This window comes from Falco punctatus (assembly GCF_963210335.1).
Source record: "Falco punctatus genome assembly, chromosome: 6".
Lineage (NCBI taxonomy): Eukaryota > Metazoa > Chordata > Aves > Falconiformes > Falconidae > Falco > Falco punctatus.
This window is the reverse complement of record NC_137585.1, coordinates 1,153,424-1,169,530: the sequence shown is the minus strand read 5'-3', so window position 1 is coordinate 1,169,530 and position 16,107 is coordinate 1,153,424. Positions and strand designations below refer to the sequence as shown.

Genomic DNA, 16,107 nt, shown 5'->3' with positions numbered 1-16,107 from the left:
ATGAGGACAAAAGGGATGTTACACGCCAGGCTAAAGCAGTTCCAATCCTGTCTTTTGATATCTCCACAAAGAAAGGCAGTGACGAGTATAGCTGCTGCTTTGGCTGCTTTTGCCCTGCAAGATGAAAGCAAGCTGCTCTGATTAAAAATAAAAAGTCTCGGGAAGAAGGTCTTTCTAAGAAGAGTCAAACTAACCACCGAGTACAAAATGCTCATTCCCTTCCCATTTTGTGTGTAGTTATAAGTACACCATTCAGCTTCTCTGGACACAGGACCAATACGCTTTTGCTGGGTATAGGCCCGTTCATGTTTGAGCCGTTCCAAGCTCCTGCCCTGCCAGCCCTGCGGGGCTTTGGGAAGTTACCGGCATCTTTTCCTTGTGCAGATCTTCTCAGAGAAGAGTTGAGGGGGTGAGGGCGGGGAGAGAGAAAGGCTGACTGAAGACTATAGCTAGAGTGCTTCAACAGAGAATATGCCAAGTGAGTAGGGAAAAATACGACTTTTAAAAGATTTTTTAAAAAAGAAAACAAAAACTTTAGAATTATTTTTGTCTAACTCTGACTTGCTCAAGTTACCAAGTATACTGGTAACGTAGGTTGTCTCGCTGCACTTTTTGGAATGTATTTGCTGCAAATCCAGCAATGTTTCAAATGAGAATGGCACTTAAGCTCTTTCCTTCCGGGAATGCCACATCGATGTTCAAGTCAGTCCTGGCACTGACTCCTTGGAACTGCCATGTGAACACAAAGCGCCCTAAATTTGAATTTGTGTGTTAATCACATAAACACTTTAACCTCATGTCTGATAGGCGAATTGGCATTTGTCCTCGAGCTCCCGGTACAGAATTATTTCCTCTTACCTGCCAGTTGCCTGGAAAGCAGACCAGTCACTAGCCAGGCAGGAGTTGGAAGGGTCTTCCTTACCAGCAGGGTCCTGCGGATCTGCTGTCTCGGCAGAAGTCCCTGCAGTCCTCATGGTCACCCTTGGCTCACCAGCAAATAGAGTGTGCTACTCAGTTCTCTGGCCTGGCCGCATGAGTAGCAATGAAAGACTGCTGTAGGCTTGATTTGACTCCTATTAAAAAACAAACAAACAAACCAAAACCAAAAAAAGCCATTAGAAATTGCATAGCTTTGCATTGACTTGGGCCTACATTGTTTTCTGGGGGGGGTTTGTTGCTTGGGGGTTTTTTTATGCCAATACCTGAATGGACATAAACATGACTGATGCTTATACAAACAAGTAGATGAGGGAATGATGGGGTGACAGGTATATTTACTGGGCTGGGACACGTGGACCAAACACCACGCTCGAGTCCTGTGGCTCAATGGAAAGATCTGCTGCTTTGCCACCACTGGTGTAACAGCCAGATACCAGCATAGATACCGTCCCCAGCTCCAGAGCGCCCCAGTAAGAACGGGACAATCCTGTGAAATACAAAGATCAGAAAGCTACAGTGATATTGCCCCTCTCCTGTCCTCCCTAATAAAATATTCAGTGAAGGCTACAGGAGACCGAGGCAGCAGCTATGGCATTCACAGCAGATGTGACACGGGCATGCGTACTGCCTGGGACTACCGCACGCGCAGTGTTGCTCACAAATGGCAATGAAAGAAAAGGGCAGCGGGTATGGATCGCTGCCCCGGCTCGAGGCTTTACAAGTCCGCGCGTATATATGAGACAGTGTGTTGATGATAGTGTGGTGAGGGAGATATGACCAGGTGGCTGGAAGAAGCAAGGTGGCCATAAAACTGCTGAGCACTGGCCTCCCTTCAGGCCACTCTCCCACCTCCTCACTGGCCTCTCCCGGCATGAGAGGAACTGGCAATCCTGTGTCCTGGGTGAAGGAAGTCCTGCAGAAAGGTGAAACAAAAACTCGGAGGGTTTAAACAGCTACACAGAGGCTGCTGCCCTTCTCTCTCGCAGGAGCAGCTATTTCACTGGCCGCCACAATGCCCGGGGGTAATCCCGCTCCCTTGCTTCCAAGAGTGGGGTTCCTCAGTGCCCAGATTAGTGATGTTTCCATTCCCTGAGGGACTCCTGCCCATGGTGGGCTCCAAACTCCTGCACTAGCAGAATGACACGAATGTCGAAGAGGCTGCAGCAACCATCGGCCCTTCCCAACGCCGTGGGCCAGGGGGTGTTCCCCCAGGGCACTTCACCCCGTTCCCAGTCCTCCCACACTCTCCAGTTGTCCCGCTCCTTATAAGCAACTGTCTGTAAAAGACTGATGGTGACTCAGCAGGAGACCACTTTTCTGGTGGTCTTGCAAGCTCTAGAACCGGTGCCCCAGCATCGCAGGAGGAAGGTTTTTTACAGAGGAAACTTATTAGTGCCAGAGAGGAAAGAAGGACAATAACCTATTTGAATCTGAGAAAACTGGGGCAATCGGGGACTCATCGTCTGCCAAAGCCTTTTCACTTGACAGTTGTTGCCGGGACATGTCAGAGCAACTATTTGGTTCTACTGCAGACCCAGCAAGGATCTGGGACACAGAGCAGCTGCAGCTTCACAGCACCTGAGTCACTGAGCACCTGCAATTTACCCAGGCTTTGCTGGATTTGCAAATTTGCAAGGATGTGCAAGAAAATTTGCAAATTTTCTACAGTCCTAAAAGTTTGTTGCTTGGTATGGGACAGTGATGCCTCCTTCCCTCTTGCTAACCCCAGCTTTTGCTGGACCCAAGGAGAGGACCCATCACTGGAGAGCTCAGAGCCTGTCTGTTCCTGCAGGGCTCAGGCTGTGTGCAATCGGGCTGGAATTCGGAGCAATTGCAAACACATTTCTGGCATTCTTCTTGTGGTATGGGGGCCACCATGTTCAAGGGATGCCAGGTCAAACCACCGCTAATTTCATATCAAAACTAAAGCATTGTTGCTTTTGTACTTACCTTTTGCTGAAGAAAGAGCTGACTCCTGGAACCTGTGCATTCAACCTGAAATACATCTGCCTGCGGCTGTCTCGCCGGGAGCAGGAATGCTCTAGCAGCCTGACTCAGCTGCTTCTGGATGATCAAATGGGACCAGGAAGTACAGAACATCCTCTTGAGACATCTTGCATGTGGGATGGACATGTGCACAATTTCCCATCCTCCTTCCCCTCTTCCCCACCCCTCCGAAATTTTCCCACCCCAGAGCTCCATAGCCCCCCACATCCAGCGTGGGCAGGGGCTGGCTGTGCACACGCACCCCTCCAAACGCCCACTGCAGAGCAGCTGCCCGTGCTTTGCAGTTTAAAAAGGCTGGTGTGACAGTAACCTTGTTCCCCACAAGATGTGTCGGGGGGCTGTCAGCCAGGGCTGAGGGAGCCCCTCTGTTTGCTGGCATGCCCTGGATAGCTGGCCCAGGCAAGGGGGGGCGGGGGGTGGCCAGGCAGGTTCACCGGAGCGATGCTCCAGAGCCAGCAGCACCCACGATCGCAGGTATAAGGTGGAGTTAACATACTTGGGTGCCCCCGACCTGTGCAAAGCCTCTCCTGCTTCCAGCATCAGCACTCCAGCCTGAAGCCCTACGGTCACTTTTCACGGGCTGGATGCAAAACGGTTCGTAAAACTTTCTGGTTCCTTGGGCGGGAAGGAGGGCTCACAGAGCTGCATCTGCAAGTGCAAAATGCTGAGAAGGAAGGGAGAGGAGGAGGGAAAGAAAAATGTATAAACTGATTTTTCTTATCTCTGCAAAAGACTTTTATTTGAATTATCTTTTTTCCTTTAAAAAAAAAAAAAAAAAAAACAAAAAAAAAAAAACAAACCAAAAGCAGGCAGGCAGCAGACAGCTACCTGTCAAGTTTTGACCCAACTGCTTTGTGCAACAGTGCTGACAAAAGGGGCTGAAGGTGTCATCGAACTCCCCCAGCGCGCCCGCTACTGATCCCGTACCGGGGTACAGTCCCCCCACTCCTCTCCCCTGACAAACTTTCCTGATTAGTTTCTGCTTTCACACCCGGGCTGACTCCTGCACCCTGGTCTCCAAACAGTGACCTCATTGCCTTGTTCAGCTGGTGAGAAACTACAGTAAAATGGGAGAGGTAAACAAAGGCGGGGGGAGCTGATGGCCAGAAGATTTAGGAGGCAGGAATCTGCTCCTTGCCATCCTGCTCCCATTGTGCGCCTGAGCTTGAGAAAGTGCAAGCTGAGCCTCGGCGAGCTCTTTTCTGTGCTGGTTCCTCTGGAAACTCAGCCCGGCCCTCCAGATGGTGGCTCAGGACAACCAGCCTGCAAGATGTACACCCGCTAGTACTAGACCTGCAGCCGTCGCCGCTACCAATCCTGTAGAGTTAACGCTGGAATTCACACAAGCTCTTCATTACCAGGCCAACCAGCTCGCCAAGATAAAAACATTAAAAATGGGAGGCTGGGGTGTCACAGCTGGTTTGTCTCGGAGCAGTGCAGCCCAGCGTGCCTGCCCCAGCGAGCCGGGCTGCAGCCGGTGCTCACGCTGCAGACAGTGCTCGGTGCCATGCCACCAGGCAGCCTTCAACACCCTCCTCTGGGGCCTTCAACACCCTCCTCTGGGATGTGTTTCGAAGTGCCACCCCATTCCTGACCCTGATGGATACCCCCAGGTCCCGGCCAGCAGCAGCTCAACTCACATTTGTCTTCCCAGACACTCAGTAAACACCTTTGTGTCCTTTTTCTTTAGAGGAAGGGGTCTTGCTGAGCTCACCCTGAAATATATCACCCCGGACAAAAGGGCTGAAAGGTTAAGGGGCTCCGGGGGGGTAGCTCAGGAGTGAGCTGGGGGCCAGGCGCCTGCCAGAACCAAGGCTATAAAGGCAAAGAGGGGGCGAGGGGCTGCATCCGACACGGATGCTGCGGGTCCTGCCTCGCCTCCTGCAAGCCCTGGGATAAGAAGAAGATGACGGGGTTCCAGTTATGGCCTTGCTCACTTTTCCTCCTCTTAGTTCTGCTCTCTGCCAGCACTCGGGCTGTGTCCTTACCAGGACAGAGGCTACAGGTAGGAGGGATGGGGAAAGAGCTGAGGGAGGCTTCAGGAGCGCAGGGAAAAATCTGGGGAGGTTGTGTTTGAGCCTGGGATGAGCAGTGCTCCCAAATTCCTGCTGCCAGAGGCTGCTGTCTCTTCCCAACGCTTCCCCTGCTTCAGCCCAACAGCCTCAGCTCTAGGCTGACTGCATCTTCATAACCCAGCCCCTGGGAAGCCCCAGCGTTACCAGACGGCACAGGCAGACAAAAGCTTTCTAGCGCTCTGCAGGCGGGCGCAGGCTGGCCGTGGGACTCGCCATGATGCCTGCAGAGGCTTGTGATGGACGGAGACTGGTCCTGTCCAACTGCCCTGCACCAGCAGCCACCAGAAATCACAGCCACATCCCTCGTCCTGTTCAACGCCTGGTTCTGATGTTCCAGGGGGAAGGTGCAAACCGTTAGGCTGGGGGTTTCCCTCCTAAGCCCCGTATCACCCCTCGGTAGCCCCTCTTTAAGGCCAAGAGCCACTGTCTGGATGCTGGCTAAGGGCTTCTTCACTTGGGTAAAGTTTTTTTCCTCAGCCATTACAGCAATAATGCTTCTGGCTTTCAAACCTACCCAGCTCCCCTTACCCAAACCCAACCTGAGCCCCGACACCTTCACCTTCACGTCACGCTGGGAAAGCTACAGGGAAATAAGACGTGAACTAACATCACAAGACTCGATCCTGCTATGACTCACCGCTTTCACTCCTCGCTGAAGATGCTTGTGTCTGCTTCAATGAACTCACTACCAAAAAGAGCTGCACAAGGGCATCTTCGCCCTTGGCTCAGCACCCATGTGAGGAATGCATGCGGAACGGCCAGGCCATGCCTCCGCTGCACCTAACGCACCTCCCAGCTCTTGTCTCCCTACAGCCAAGGGCTGCCGGCGGTGCCGGGTGTGTACAGCCAGCACAGGCAACCTGCAGGATTCCCGGCAGATGGGGAGTCCCCCTTCCTCACACCCGCTCTGCTCCTGCCTCCCCCTCATCTTTAGCTGCAGGTATTAGGGGCAGGTCCATCCTCCCCACCAGCCCTCCAGAAAAGAAAATAAGAAATGCCTCACAGAGGTGCTCAGCAGCAGCAGAAGGAGCAAGAACTGAAGGCTGTTCCCTTCCCAGTGCCGGGGCACACAGCCTGAGGAGAGCAGGGCAACCTGTGCGCAGGCAGAGGCTCGCAGCACCTGTGCCTTGGGGCAGGGAAATCACTCCAGACTGCAGGAGCTGCTGCTCTCACCCTTCCCAGTGTCCGGACACAATGGCGCAGGCACGCTGTGTGCTGGCACCATGCCTGAGCCCGAGGCAAGGTGTGGGTGGTGGGCTACGAGGGGGGAAGGCTCATCCCCAGCTCCCTGCTCACCCACTCTCCTCTCCATTTATCCCAGATGCTTCTTTCCCAGTTGCTGCCCCTGGAGCCTGAGGCCACGCTGGCCGAAGAGGACACAAAGGAGGGGTCCAGCTTTGGCCCCCAGTTGCTCTCCTCCACTGTCCCCTTCCTCCCGGCCGGGGCTAGAGCTGCCCGCCCCTCCGTCTGGCGCAAGACCCTCGCCACTCGCAAGCGGGCACTGCCTGGGGACTGGGCCTGGAAGGCCATGCCCAGGGGCTGCTTCGGGCTCAAACTGGACCGGATCGGGACCTTCAGTGGTTTGGGGTGTTAGCCTTGGAGGTGAGGGGGCCGGCGGCAAGGGCTGCAGCCAGCGAGCAGGGAAGATGGGGGGACTTGAGAGTGTGGCCAGCCCGGAGGAGCAGGAACGAGGGGATGGGGGCTGTGGGGCCACCACCTGCCCGCAGCCGGGGCAAAGGCTGGGATGCGGGACCACCTGTGCTACTGGGGCTGTGCTGGGAGTCCAGCTGGTGACACAGGGCTACCGTGCTACCAGGGTTGTGCCAGGGGTCCAGCTGGTGACACAGGGCTACCGTGCTACCAGGGCTGTGCCAGGGGTCCAGCTGGGGACACAGGACCACCCGAGGTACTGGGGCTGTGCTGGGGGTCCAGCCAGGGTGAAGGCTGGGACATGGGACCCTCTGTGCCACTGGGGTTGTCCCAGGGGTCCAGCTGGGACAAAGGCTGGGATGCAGGACCACCTGTGCTACTGGGGCTGTGCAGGGGTCCAGCTGGGTACGCAGGACCACCCGTGCTCCCACGGCTGCACCAGGGGTCCAGGCAGGGTCATGGGACCACTCATGCTGCCAGGGTTGTGCCGGCCCCACCTGGGACACGGGACCACCCGTGCCACTGTGGCCGTGCCGTGTCCCAGCTGGGGACACGGGAGCACCCGCGGTGCGGCGGCGAGGGCGGGCGGGCCGCATGGCGCCGGGCAGCTCACCAGCGCTGCTGCTGCTTCTCCACAGCCGGCGGAGCCCCGGGACCAGCGTGGGGAGCAGCGCGGCGTGTCCGTGTCCCCTGCGGCCCCTGCCCGAGCAGAGCGGCGGCGGCGGGGAAGCGGCGGAGGAACGCGCAGTGCTACCGGGGGGGGCTGCCCAGCTTCTCGGCTACCCCTCGCCCACCGGAGCCCCCTCCCTCCTCTCCGCGGCTGAGGACTCGCTTGTTAATTAAAGAGCGCTGTATGAGTTTCTGTCTCCGAGCTCGGCGGATGGCTGCGCCCCGGCTGGAGCGGGGGCCGGCGGCGCGGCGGGCGGGAGGCGGCGGTGGAGCCCGGGGCCGCCAGGCGCGGGGCCATGCGGGGGCACGCCGCCATGCCGGCTGGGGCGGGCGGCACGCACGGCTGCAGTGCGGTGCTGCCGGGGCCGCTGCGGAGGGCGGGGGGGCAGCGGGCGGGATATCGACCGCAGGCTGGGCAGCAGGGGCAGAAGGGCTCTGCCGGGTCATCCCAGCTGCACTCTGCCCCCCGCGCTGCCGTGTTTGCCCAGCAAACACAGGGGCCTCTTGTTTGTGCGGAAGCGGCCCCCCCCCCTCCCGCCCCGAGCCCTCCGGCCCCCCAGCGGTCTGGGGCACCAGGAGCCCCTCCAGCCCGCTGTACCTCGCCAGCCATCATCCCCTGGCCTTTAAGAAAAGGTCGTAACCTTGTCCAGGTCTAAACTTAGCCGCCAGCCCCTCGGCGGCACCGGGAATAGCAGCGGTATAAGGAGAGTTGGGTTACGGTCGAGCTGCGTGACCCCATGCTGCCCCCCACCCTCAGTACCTGCGTGACTCCCCCGGCCCACGCCTCCCTCCTCATCCTCAAAGCCCCGCTCAGCCGAGCGGCCAGGGGGACAGACCTGCTCCCCGCCACCCCACCGGCCCGGATCCTCATCGCCAGCCAGTGCCCCGGGACCCCCACCCGCCGGGACAGAGGCCTTTGGGCACACCGCGGGCACAGCGCCCGCCGCGGGCCGGGCCGGTGGCACCCGGGCTGTGCGAGCCCCGTGCCCGGCCGGGGGTGCGGCGTGTGGGCTGCGAGCTGGGCCGTGCTGGCGGCCATGCAGGGCTGCCGGCCGCGCGCTCCCTCCCGGGCGCCGCCGGCGGAGGCGGGCCGCGGCGCGGGCCAGGATTTCCGCCGTCACGTCCCACGGGCAGCGGCCGTGCCGCAGTGCCTCATTAAGATGGTGTTCACGCTGCGGCGCGTGGGCTGCCGGGGAAGCGGCCGCCATCCGCCAGAGCACGGCTGGCTAAGCCCACCCTGGGGCAGAGGCAGGCGGGGGTCCCCAGCATGGGGCAGACGGGCTGGGGCTCCCCAGCGTGGGGGCAAGAGAGCTCCCAGGCAGCGCCCGCTCACGGCCCCGCGGCGCTCCGGGGCGATGCTCGGGGAGCTGCTGCTCCCTCCGGGTGTCCCCAGCATCGCTGCGGCCCCTACCCCTTGCCACCACGCCGGGGGCTCCTGCTGCAGTCAGGGTGGGGGTGGGGGGTGTCTCTCCTTTGTTCCCCGGTGAAAGCAGCCCAAGCTATTCCCGCTTCCCCGGGGGGCCGGCGGCAGCGAGGCCCGGGTCTGCAGCCCATCACCGTGGCGGGGGGGCTCCTTCCCGCCTCCCCCCATCCGGATCCTCCCCTCCACCGCGCAGCGATGACCTTCCCGGGCTGGGGGTGTGCCTCAGGGGGACGGAGCGGGGCGAACCCCCCCCACCGCGGACCCCCCCAGCCCCGGTGCGGGGCCTTTGTCGGGGGGAGCGGGGGGGCCGCGGCCGCACCCGCACCGCGGCGCACGTAGCCCGGGCCGGCCCCCGCGCTGCCATTCGGCGCCGGCCCGGCGGGGCGGGCAGCGGCACGGCCCCCCCGCGGCTATAAAGGGCGGCGGAGCGGCGCTGCGCCACCTTCTCACTGCGCGCCGGGGCTGCGGGCGGCAGGTAGCGGGCTGGGCGAGGGGAGGGGGCGCAGGAGGGAGGTGGGTGGACGGGCCCCCTGCCCCATCATCCCCTACCCCATCCCCCATCTAGGGGCCGGGCGGAGCGCGGCCGCGGGCACAAAGGCGGTGTGCTACAAGATGGAGGCGGGGGGGCGGGCAGGCAGACACGTGGAGGGGGGTCAGACTGCCCGGGGGGTATATACATCGCGCGGGGGGATCGGGGTGGAGGTGGGGGAGCGGGTTCGGAGCGTGTGTGTTCGTCCATCACCCCCACCTCACCCCCCCCGCGGTGATGAGTGCGATGTTGGAGGGGGCGGTGGCTGCTTCCCCCGCCCCCCCCATCCCCGCCCCGGCGCCTCACCGCCGCTTTGTGCCCCCCAGGAACATCTCCAAGAGACGAAGATGGTGAAAGTCGGAGTCAATGGGTAAGAACGGGGGCGGGGGAGGGCGGGGCGGGGGGGGGGACGACGGTCAGAGGCGCCCCAAGGGCGTTGGGGTGGGGGTGTGTGAGATGGGGGCAGGTGCGCGCCCCGCCGCGGTCCCCACGCGTGGGGCAGGGCGCGGTGCTGAGTCACTTCCCCGCACGTCGGGGGTGACTCACGGCGGAAGCGCCGCCCGCCCCGCTGCCCCCCGGGGGTCCCCGCCGCCACCGGGGGGTGCAGCCCCTCGCTCAAAGGGCGCCCGGTGGATCGTGTGTCGGTGGCGGCCCCGGGAACGTGACCCTTCCCCCGCCCCCCCCGGGTCGAGGAGTAACTGGATCCCCGGGGCCACCAGTAAATTTAGCGCTTGACCTTTGCGGGGGGTGGGGGGTGTCGGTCTTAATCGTTAACCGGAGCGTCTCGGCCTTTGGACGTGGCGGCCGGGCTCCCTCCTGCTGGAGCCGCCGCTGCTCCGGCGGAAGGCAGCGAGCCGTGCGCGGAATTCCCGCTTCCTCTTCCTCACCCATGCCCGTCTCTTCCCCAGATTTGGCCGCATCGGCCGCCTGGTCACCCGGGCTGCCATCCTCTCGGGCAAAGTCCAGGTGGTGGCCATCAATGATCCCTTCATTGATCTGAACTACATGGTGAGTGGCCTTGCAGTGCCCCCCCCGGCCTCTCCGGGTAGGGCTCCTCCCGCTCCTTCTAGTAGCTTCCCGGGAACACCGGGCGCGGGGCGAAGGCACAGCAGCAGTGGGATGGAGTCACAGGGGAGATGGGGACCAGCGACTGTGCCCTAAGCCCAGCGAGGATGGGGGAGATGGCAGCCGGGGTGACCGACCCTGCCCCCCGTCCCCTTGCTAGGTTTACATGTTCAAGTACGACTCGACTCATGGTCACTTCCGGGGCACCGTCAAGGCTGAGAACGGGAAACTCGTGATTAACGGCAACGCTATCACCATCTTCCAGGAGTAAGTGTTCTCCCCCCTTCACCCCTCCGGGGGGTGGAAGCCAGAGCCGTGCAGAGCCGCTCTGATGCTTCTCTGTCCCCTCAGGCGTGACCCCAGCAACATCAAGTGGGCTGATGCTGGTGCTGAATACGTTGTGGAGTCCACCGGTGTCTTCACCACCATGGATAAGGCTGGGGTGAGCGCGCCGCCATGGCACAGGGGCGAGGGATGCTGCTGCTCCTGCCCCTGGGCACGCTGCCGTGTACAGACTTGCTCAGGATGGGGCTGGGAGGGAGAAGAGGTTTCTCTGAAGGCGTGAGCTGTTGGAGGGATTCTGGGTTATCTAATCTTTTCTCTTTTTTCTTTTTTCTTTTTTTCCCAGGCTCATCTGAAGGGTGGCGCTAAGCGTGTCATCATCTCCGCCCCCTCAGCTGATGCTCCCATGTTTGTGATGGGTGTCAACCATGAGAAATATGACAAGTCTCTGAAAATTGTCAGGTAAGGAGAGAGGAAGATGCTCTCTGGCCTGGAGCTCTCGCCAGACGTGGGGGGGGGTCTCATCTCTGGATGTGCTGCCCCTGACTGATGTGCCTTCCTCTCTGTCTCTCCCCCTCCCCCCAGCAATGCCTCTTGCACTACTAACTGCTTGGCGCCCTTGGCCAAGGTCATCCATGACAACTTCGGCATCGTGGAGGGTCTTATGGTACGTCTGGAGCTTGGTGCTGCGGGGGGTGCCTTACCCACAGGTCCCCTGACGTGGGAGGGGAAGTGTCTGCTGTGCCCCCTGGGACAAGGAGGAGCCTGGGATGCTTTTTCCAGGGAATATTGGCTGTGCTCTTACTCGTGTGCCCCCATTTTTTTATCTTTTGTTTTTCCTCCAGACCACCGTCCATGCCATCACAGCCACACAGAAGACAGTGGATGGGCCCTCTGGGAAGCTGTGGAGGGATGGCAGAGGTGCTGCTCAGAACATTATCCCAGCGTCTACTGGGGCTGCTAAGGCTGTGGGAAAAGTCATCCCTGAGCTCAATGGGTGAGGGGCCTTTACTGGCAGCCAGTGCTGGTGCTGACCCCACCCTGGCAGAGTGGAGGGGCTGGCAGGGGGGTGCTGGGGGCTGCTCCCTGCTGACTTGCATCTCTCACAGGAAACTTACTGGAATGGCTTTCCGTGTGCCAACCCCCAATGTCTCTGTTGTGGACCTGACTTGCCGTCTGGAAAAACCAGTAAGTGCTGGTAGCGAGGCAGCATCCACGCCTGCCCCCGCTCCCTCTCCGCTCTGCCCTGTGCCCGGGGTTCCCTCTGCGTCATCCATTTTGTTCCCGAGATGGGATCTTTGAAAATGGCACCTGCCGTGGTGCTCCCCCGTCTCCTCCCCCCTGGCGGACATTTTGTGTGAGTTGGGATCCGACCGTCTGAAATCTGTCTCTTCTCAGGCCAAGTACGATGACATTAAGAGGGTAGTGAAGGCTGCTGCTGATGGGCCGCTGAAGGGCATCCTGGCATACACAGAGGACCAGGTAAGGGGCTGTCTGCAGTTGCCTGTTTTGGTTTTTTTTTTTTTTCTTTTTCTGATGTTAGCAGCCTTGCTGGGATCCCAGCACTTCTGGTTCCAGGCCATGGGTAAACTTGTATGTGTTTGAATTTCCAGGTTGTTTCCTGTGACTTCAACGGTGACAGCCATTCCTCCACCTTTGATGCGGGTGCTGGCATTGCCCTGAACGACCATTTTGTCAAGCTGGTTTCCTGGTAGGCATAGCCTGGGGGGTGGTGGGGTGACAGACGAGTTGGGGTGGTGGGGTGGCACAGACAACCTAGACTTCTGTCCCGCTGGTGGTGCACGGACCCCTGCTGAGTGGGGCGGCTCCATGTGACGGTCACTGGAGCTGGCTGCAAGTCACTGTGATAAGAAGTGTTCCTCCCCTGCTGGATGGAGGGTGGGTGGGTGGCTTACGGCTTTCTTCACTGGGAGTGGGTGGGTTGTGCTGTGTGAGATGGGGCAGAGGAGCAGGAATGGCTGAGGAAGGGACCCAAGGAATGGGTCAGTCCTGACGGCACTCGTGTTTCTCTCCCCAGGTATGATAATGAGTATGGATACAGCAACCGTGTTGTGGACTTGATGGTCCACATGGCATCCAAGGAGTGAGCCGGGCACACAGCCCCCCTGCTGCCTCGGGAAGCAGGACTCTCCTGTGTCGGAGCCCCTGCCCTTCTTCACCACCGCTTAGCTCTGCATCCTGCAGTGAGAGGCCAGTTCTGTTCCCTTGTCTCCCCCACTCCTCCAACTTCTCCCCGAACCTGGGGGAGGTGGAGAGGCTGATAGAAACTGATCTGTTTGTGTACCACCTTACATCAATAAAAGTGATCACCATCTGAAACGCCTTGTCTTGTCTGTCAGCGGAAAACGGGGAGAAGGGCTGGGGCAGGAGGGTGAATCAGGTGGCGGCTTCAGGATGGGTCCGTGCCAGCCTGGCTGCGGGTGCTGAGGCAGCTTCCCTGGGAGCGCTGCCCGGGGTGCTGGGCTGCGAGCCCAGGTGGCGGAGGTAACCCCGGGCATGAGCTGCAGGTACAGGGTGGTGCAGGGCTGTGCTGGTGGGGCAGGAGGTGGCTCTACAGCTCCAGCCGCCTCCTGGTGCTCCGGGTTTGCTTGTCGGATGGGTGCATGCAGAAAGTGCTGAGCAGGTGAGTTTTAGGCGGTTTTTTTACATTTGGTTTGGCAAAGAGGTGCAAGAACCAGGAATTACTTCTTCCCCCAGGAATTACTTCTTCCCCCTGCTTTAGCAGAAGTGTTACAAGGAGGATTTTTTCATTTGCATTTTACCTCTTCAAATGAAATCGGCTTGTCCCGGAGGAAAATGGCTGCCTCCGGACGTGTCGGAGGCTGGTGTTACTATGGTGGTGGCTAGCCTTAATTCTGGCTTAATTCTATGCATAGGAACGGGCAGTTGCAGTTAAGCTCCTGAGCAGCAAATCTCTGCAAGGTGAGTGTCAGCCCCCTGCTAGAGGCTGTGCTCCCTCCGGGAAGCAGGAACGCTGCCGGGCCAGGGCCAAACCTCCCGCGACCTATGAGCACCAGGGTAGATAAGCCACGCGCTGCACAGAATCGGGTGGCTCTCCATTTTTAGCAGCTCAGTTTGCTGTCTCAGGGGTGATGTGTTGTTCTCTCCTTTGCAGGCAGGGTTGAAGCTGTTGTCTGGGATCCCCAGCTGCTTTAGAGCCTGATCTGGAGCAAGGACTTAAGCTCCCAGGATCAAGGTATGTTGGACGGAGCTTCTTGGAGCCGCTTATCTCCAGCAGCCGGGCTGCATAGAAATTCAATGTTTACTGGACTAGAGGGCAATGACTCAAAGTTGCTTTGCAAAGAGAAAAAGGTTGAATAACCAGCCTCTGGATGGGAGCGAGCGGCTTGCCGTCCCTGGGATGGCAGCAGTACCTGGGGTTACCTCCCCTGTGGCCCTGCAACAGCTTCAGGGACCTGGCATTAAACGGGAGCTGCCCGATGCTGGGGCTAACTGGGCAGCCCTCCTGTGGGGCTGGGTGTCTGCTGGGGAGAGGTGTAGCCTGCAGGCTTGTCAGGCTTACAAATGAGCCTCGGGTTGGTCCCATCCTGCCCTCGGGTGCTTTGGATGGCTGTCGTGGGCGTGCTGTGTGCCTGCATGGGGCTTGGCAATCTGGAAGTGCAGCGAGGCTGCTGAAACACCTTGTTGGGGTGGGGGGATGCCCATTTCCCCATGTAAAACAAAGATATTTTGAACTGGGTTTAAAGTGGGAACATTTCAACAAGCCACCTTTTTCCTCTAAAAAGCCTCGTGTTTTGTGAGTGCAGTAAGGCTGCCTGAAAATGCACGTGGTGCAAGGAGCTCTTGTTCTTTAGGAGTCCTGTCCAGCCCGAGATCAAACTGCTGTGGGAATGAGCAAATTCATACAACCTTGGGGGTGGGGGTGAGGAAGAGTATGTGCTTTCAGGCTAACCGTTGCTGGCAATGTCTCAAATAAAGATTGACTGTGTTTTAAAATAGTATTTCAACTGGTTTACAATCCTGCTTGAAATTCTTAGGAAAATTATCCAGCTATCTAGGCGAGGCAAGCCAGGAATCACAGTACTTAGAACACAGTTGCTCTGGTATGGAAACGGGGAGAGCGAGTGTGGCAAACAAGTTGTGCAGCCTTTGGACCGCCTGGAGAGCTTGGTTTCCTCCCTCATATATAATAAGCTCCCAAAAAAGCACAGCTCTTCCCCTAAATCCTCACTTTGTATCCAGACACTGTGCCTGCAGATGGCACCACAGCAAGTCCCCTCCGGACAGATGGAAAAGCTAGCTCAGTGGCCAGCCTGGCCAAGAACTGCCACCCTGTCCTAAAAATATTTTTTGTTTGGTGGGGGTTTTTTTGCTTTGTTTTGGGTTTGGTTTTTTTTTTTCGTTTTTAGGGGGTTTTCTTGTTTTGGTTTGTGGGTTTTTTTTTTCCCAATTTGCAAAATTGACATATCATGACCATGAGTGGCATTGGGACAAAAACGGGAGATCTGCTGTGGCAGCTGCTTCCCTCCCTGGAGAAGAGTTTTCCCCTAAGTAGGGGAGCTCCGGGTTTGATCTGAAAGCATTTCTAGGGAAAACCAGTAGGAATCCTTGTGAGGGAAGCCAGGCACTTGGATACAGAGAGGCTCTTGTCCAGCAGAGCAGCTCGAAGTGATGGTGCTGCTGGGCCAGGACAGCAGCTCCAAGAGCAGCTGCCGTAAGCTGGAATCTGTCCCGGTGTGTGGGTGCCTTGCAAGGGGAAGGTGCAGAAAGAGAAAGACACGGCTCGGGCCCGAGGCAGGGCTCTGCCAGGCACCAGGGCTCCCTGCCTGGGCCACGGTGGGACAGGGGTGCCCAGCTACGTCCAGCCCCCTGCAAGGGCTGCACCAACGCAAGCTCCCCGGCCGGCCAGGGGACGATGCTGACGGGCGCCTGTCCCTTCCTATGGGTGGTGAGCTGCAACTTTTGCTTGCTTTTTTAAGATAATGTCAAGTGTTGCTGCAGTATGGTAACTAGCAGTGGTGTGGCAGGAAAATTCCCTTTTATGACAACTTCGAGTGTTTTAGAGAAATTATTTCATACTCCATTGGCATTCGCCTGCACTACCACACATGCGTTACTCCCCCAGGAAAGGGCTAGCTGTCCTCAGGCCACCCACCTCTCAAGACGTCAGCATGAAGCTTGAGCATGAAGGAAGATGCCATGCAGTTAAAATCATCTTGAGCAGATGAGGGAACTCATTAAGCTTGCTTGGGAAAAAAAACAAGAAATCGCACCGAAGTGTAATGAAATGGTGACTGCATAATAAGCACAGTAAAAAAAAAAAGTCTTGGGACATTGAAACCATACTGTCTGCTTCTGAAGGCAATGAGTCTTTGAGCAAAGCAATCAACGGGATCTGTGCAAAGCAGAGGAGATACAGCTCTGCTAGGAAAGGCAATGACACAAGGTGCACCAAAGTTGTATAAGACAAGCATTTTAACCCATAA

At 58.5% G+C, this 16,107-nt stretch overlaps 2 protein-coding genes across 2 annotated transcripts; both read left to right on the top strand.

The window, feature by feature from the left end:
* Positions 1–283: 283 nt before the first annotated feature.
* On the top strand, positions 284–8,989 carry LOC308065297 (C-type natriuretic peptide 2-like). The gene is made up of 2 exons (XM_080391106.1): positions 284–4,951; positions 6,343–8,989. Exons 1-2 carry the CDS (start codon positions 4,853–4,855, stop codon positions 6,613–6,615), a joined length of 372 nt encoding a protein of 123 aa, XP_080247232.1. The 5' UTR covers positions 284–4,852; the 3' UTR covers positions 6,616–8,989.
* Positions 8,990–9,126: 137 nt separating this feature from the next.
* Positions 9,127–12,979, top strand: GAPDH (glyceraldehyde-3-phosphate dehydrogenase). Its single transcript, XM_080391093.1, has 12 exons — positions 9,127–9,238; positions 9,619–9,662; positions 10,201–10,300; positions 10,518–10,624; positions 10,709–10,799; positions 10,986–11,101; positions 11,225–11,306; positions 11,485–11,636; positions 11,749–11,827; positions 12,038–12,121; positions 12,253–12,350; positions 12,678–12,979. Exons 2-12 carry the CDS (start codon positions 9,640–9,642, stop codon positions 12,745–12,747), a joined length of 1,002 nt encoding a protein of 333 aa, XP_080247219.1. The 5' UTR covers positions 9,127–9,238; positions 9,619–9,639; the 3' UTR covers positions 12,748–12,979.
* Positions 12,980–16,107: the final 3,128 nt, after the last annotated feature.

What these genes read in the sequence shown, in the direction of transcription:
- LOC308065297 (XM_080391106.1), top strand. Translation starts at nt 4,853, where the DNA reads ATGACGGGGTTCCAGTTATGGCCTTGCTCACTTTTCCTCCTCTTAGTT. An exon ending in TACCAGGACAGAGGCTACAG is followed by an intron (nt 4,952 to 6,342) that starts GTAGGAGGGATG and finishes CATTTATCCCAG; the next exon opens with ATGCTTCTTTCCCAGTTGCT.
- GAPDH (XM_080391093.1), top strand. Translation starts at nt 9,640, where the DNA reads ATGGTGAAAGTCGGAGTCAATGG. An exon ending in GTGAAAGTCGGAGTCAATGG is followed by an intron (nt 9,663 to 10,200) that starts GTAAGAACGGGG and finishes TCTCTTCCCCAG; the next exon opens with ATTTGGCCGCATCGGCCGCC. An exon ending in TTTGTCAAGCTGGTTTCCTG is followed by an intron (nt 12,351 to 12,677) that starts GTAGGCATAGCC and finishes TTCTCTCCCCAG; the next exon opens with GTATGATAATGAGTATGGAT.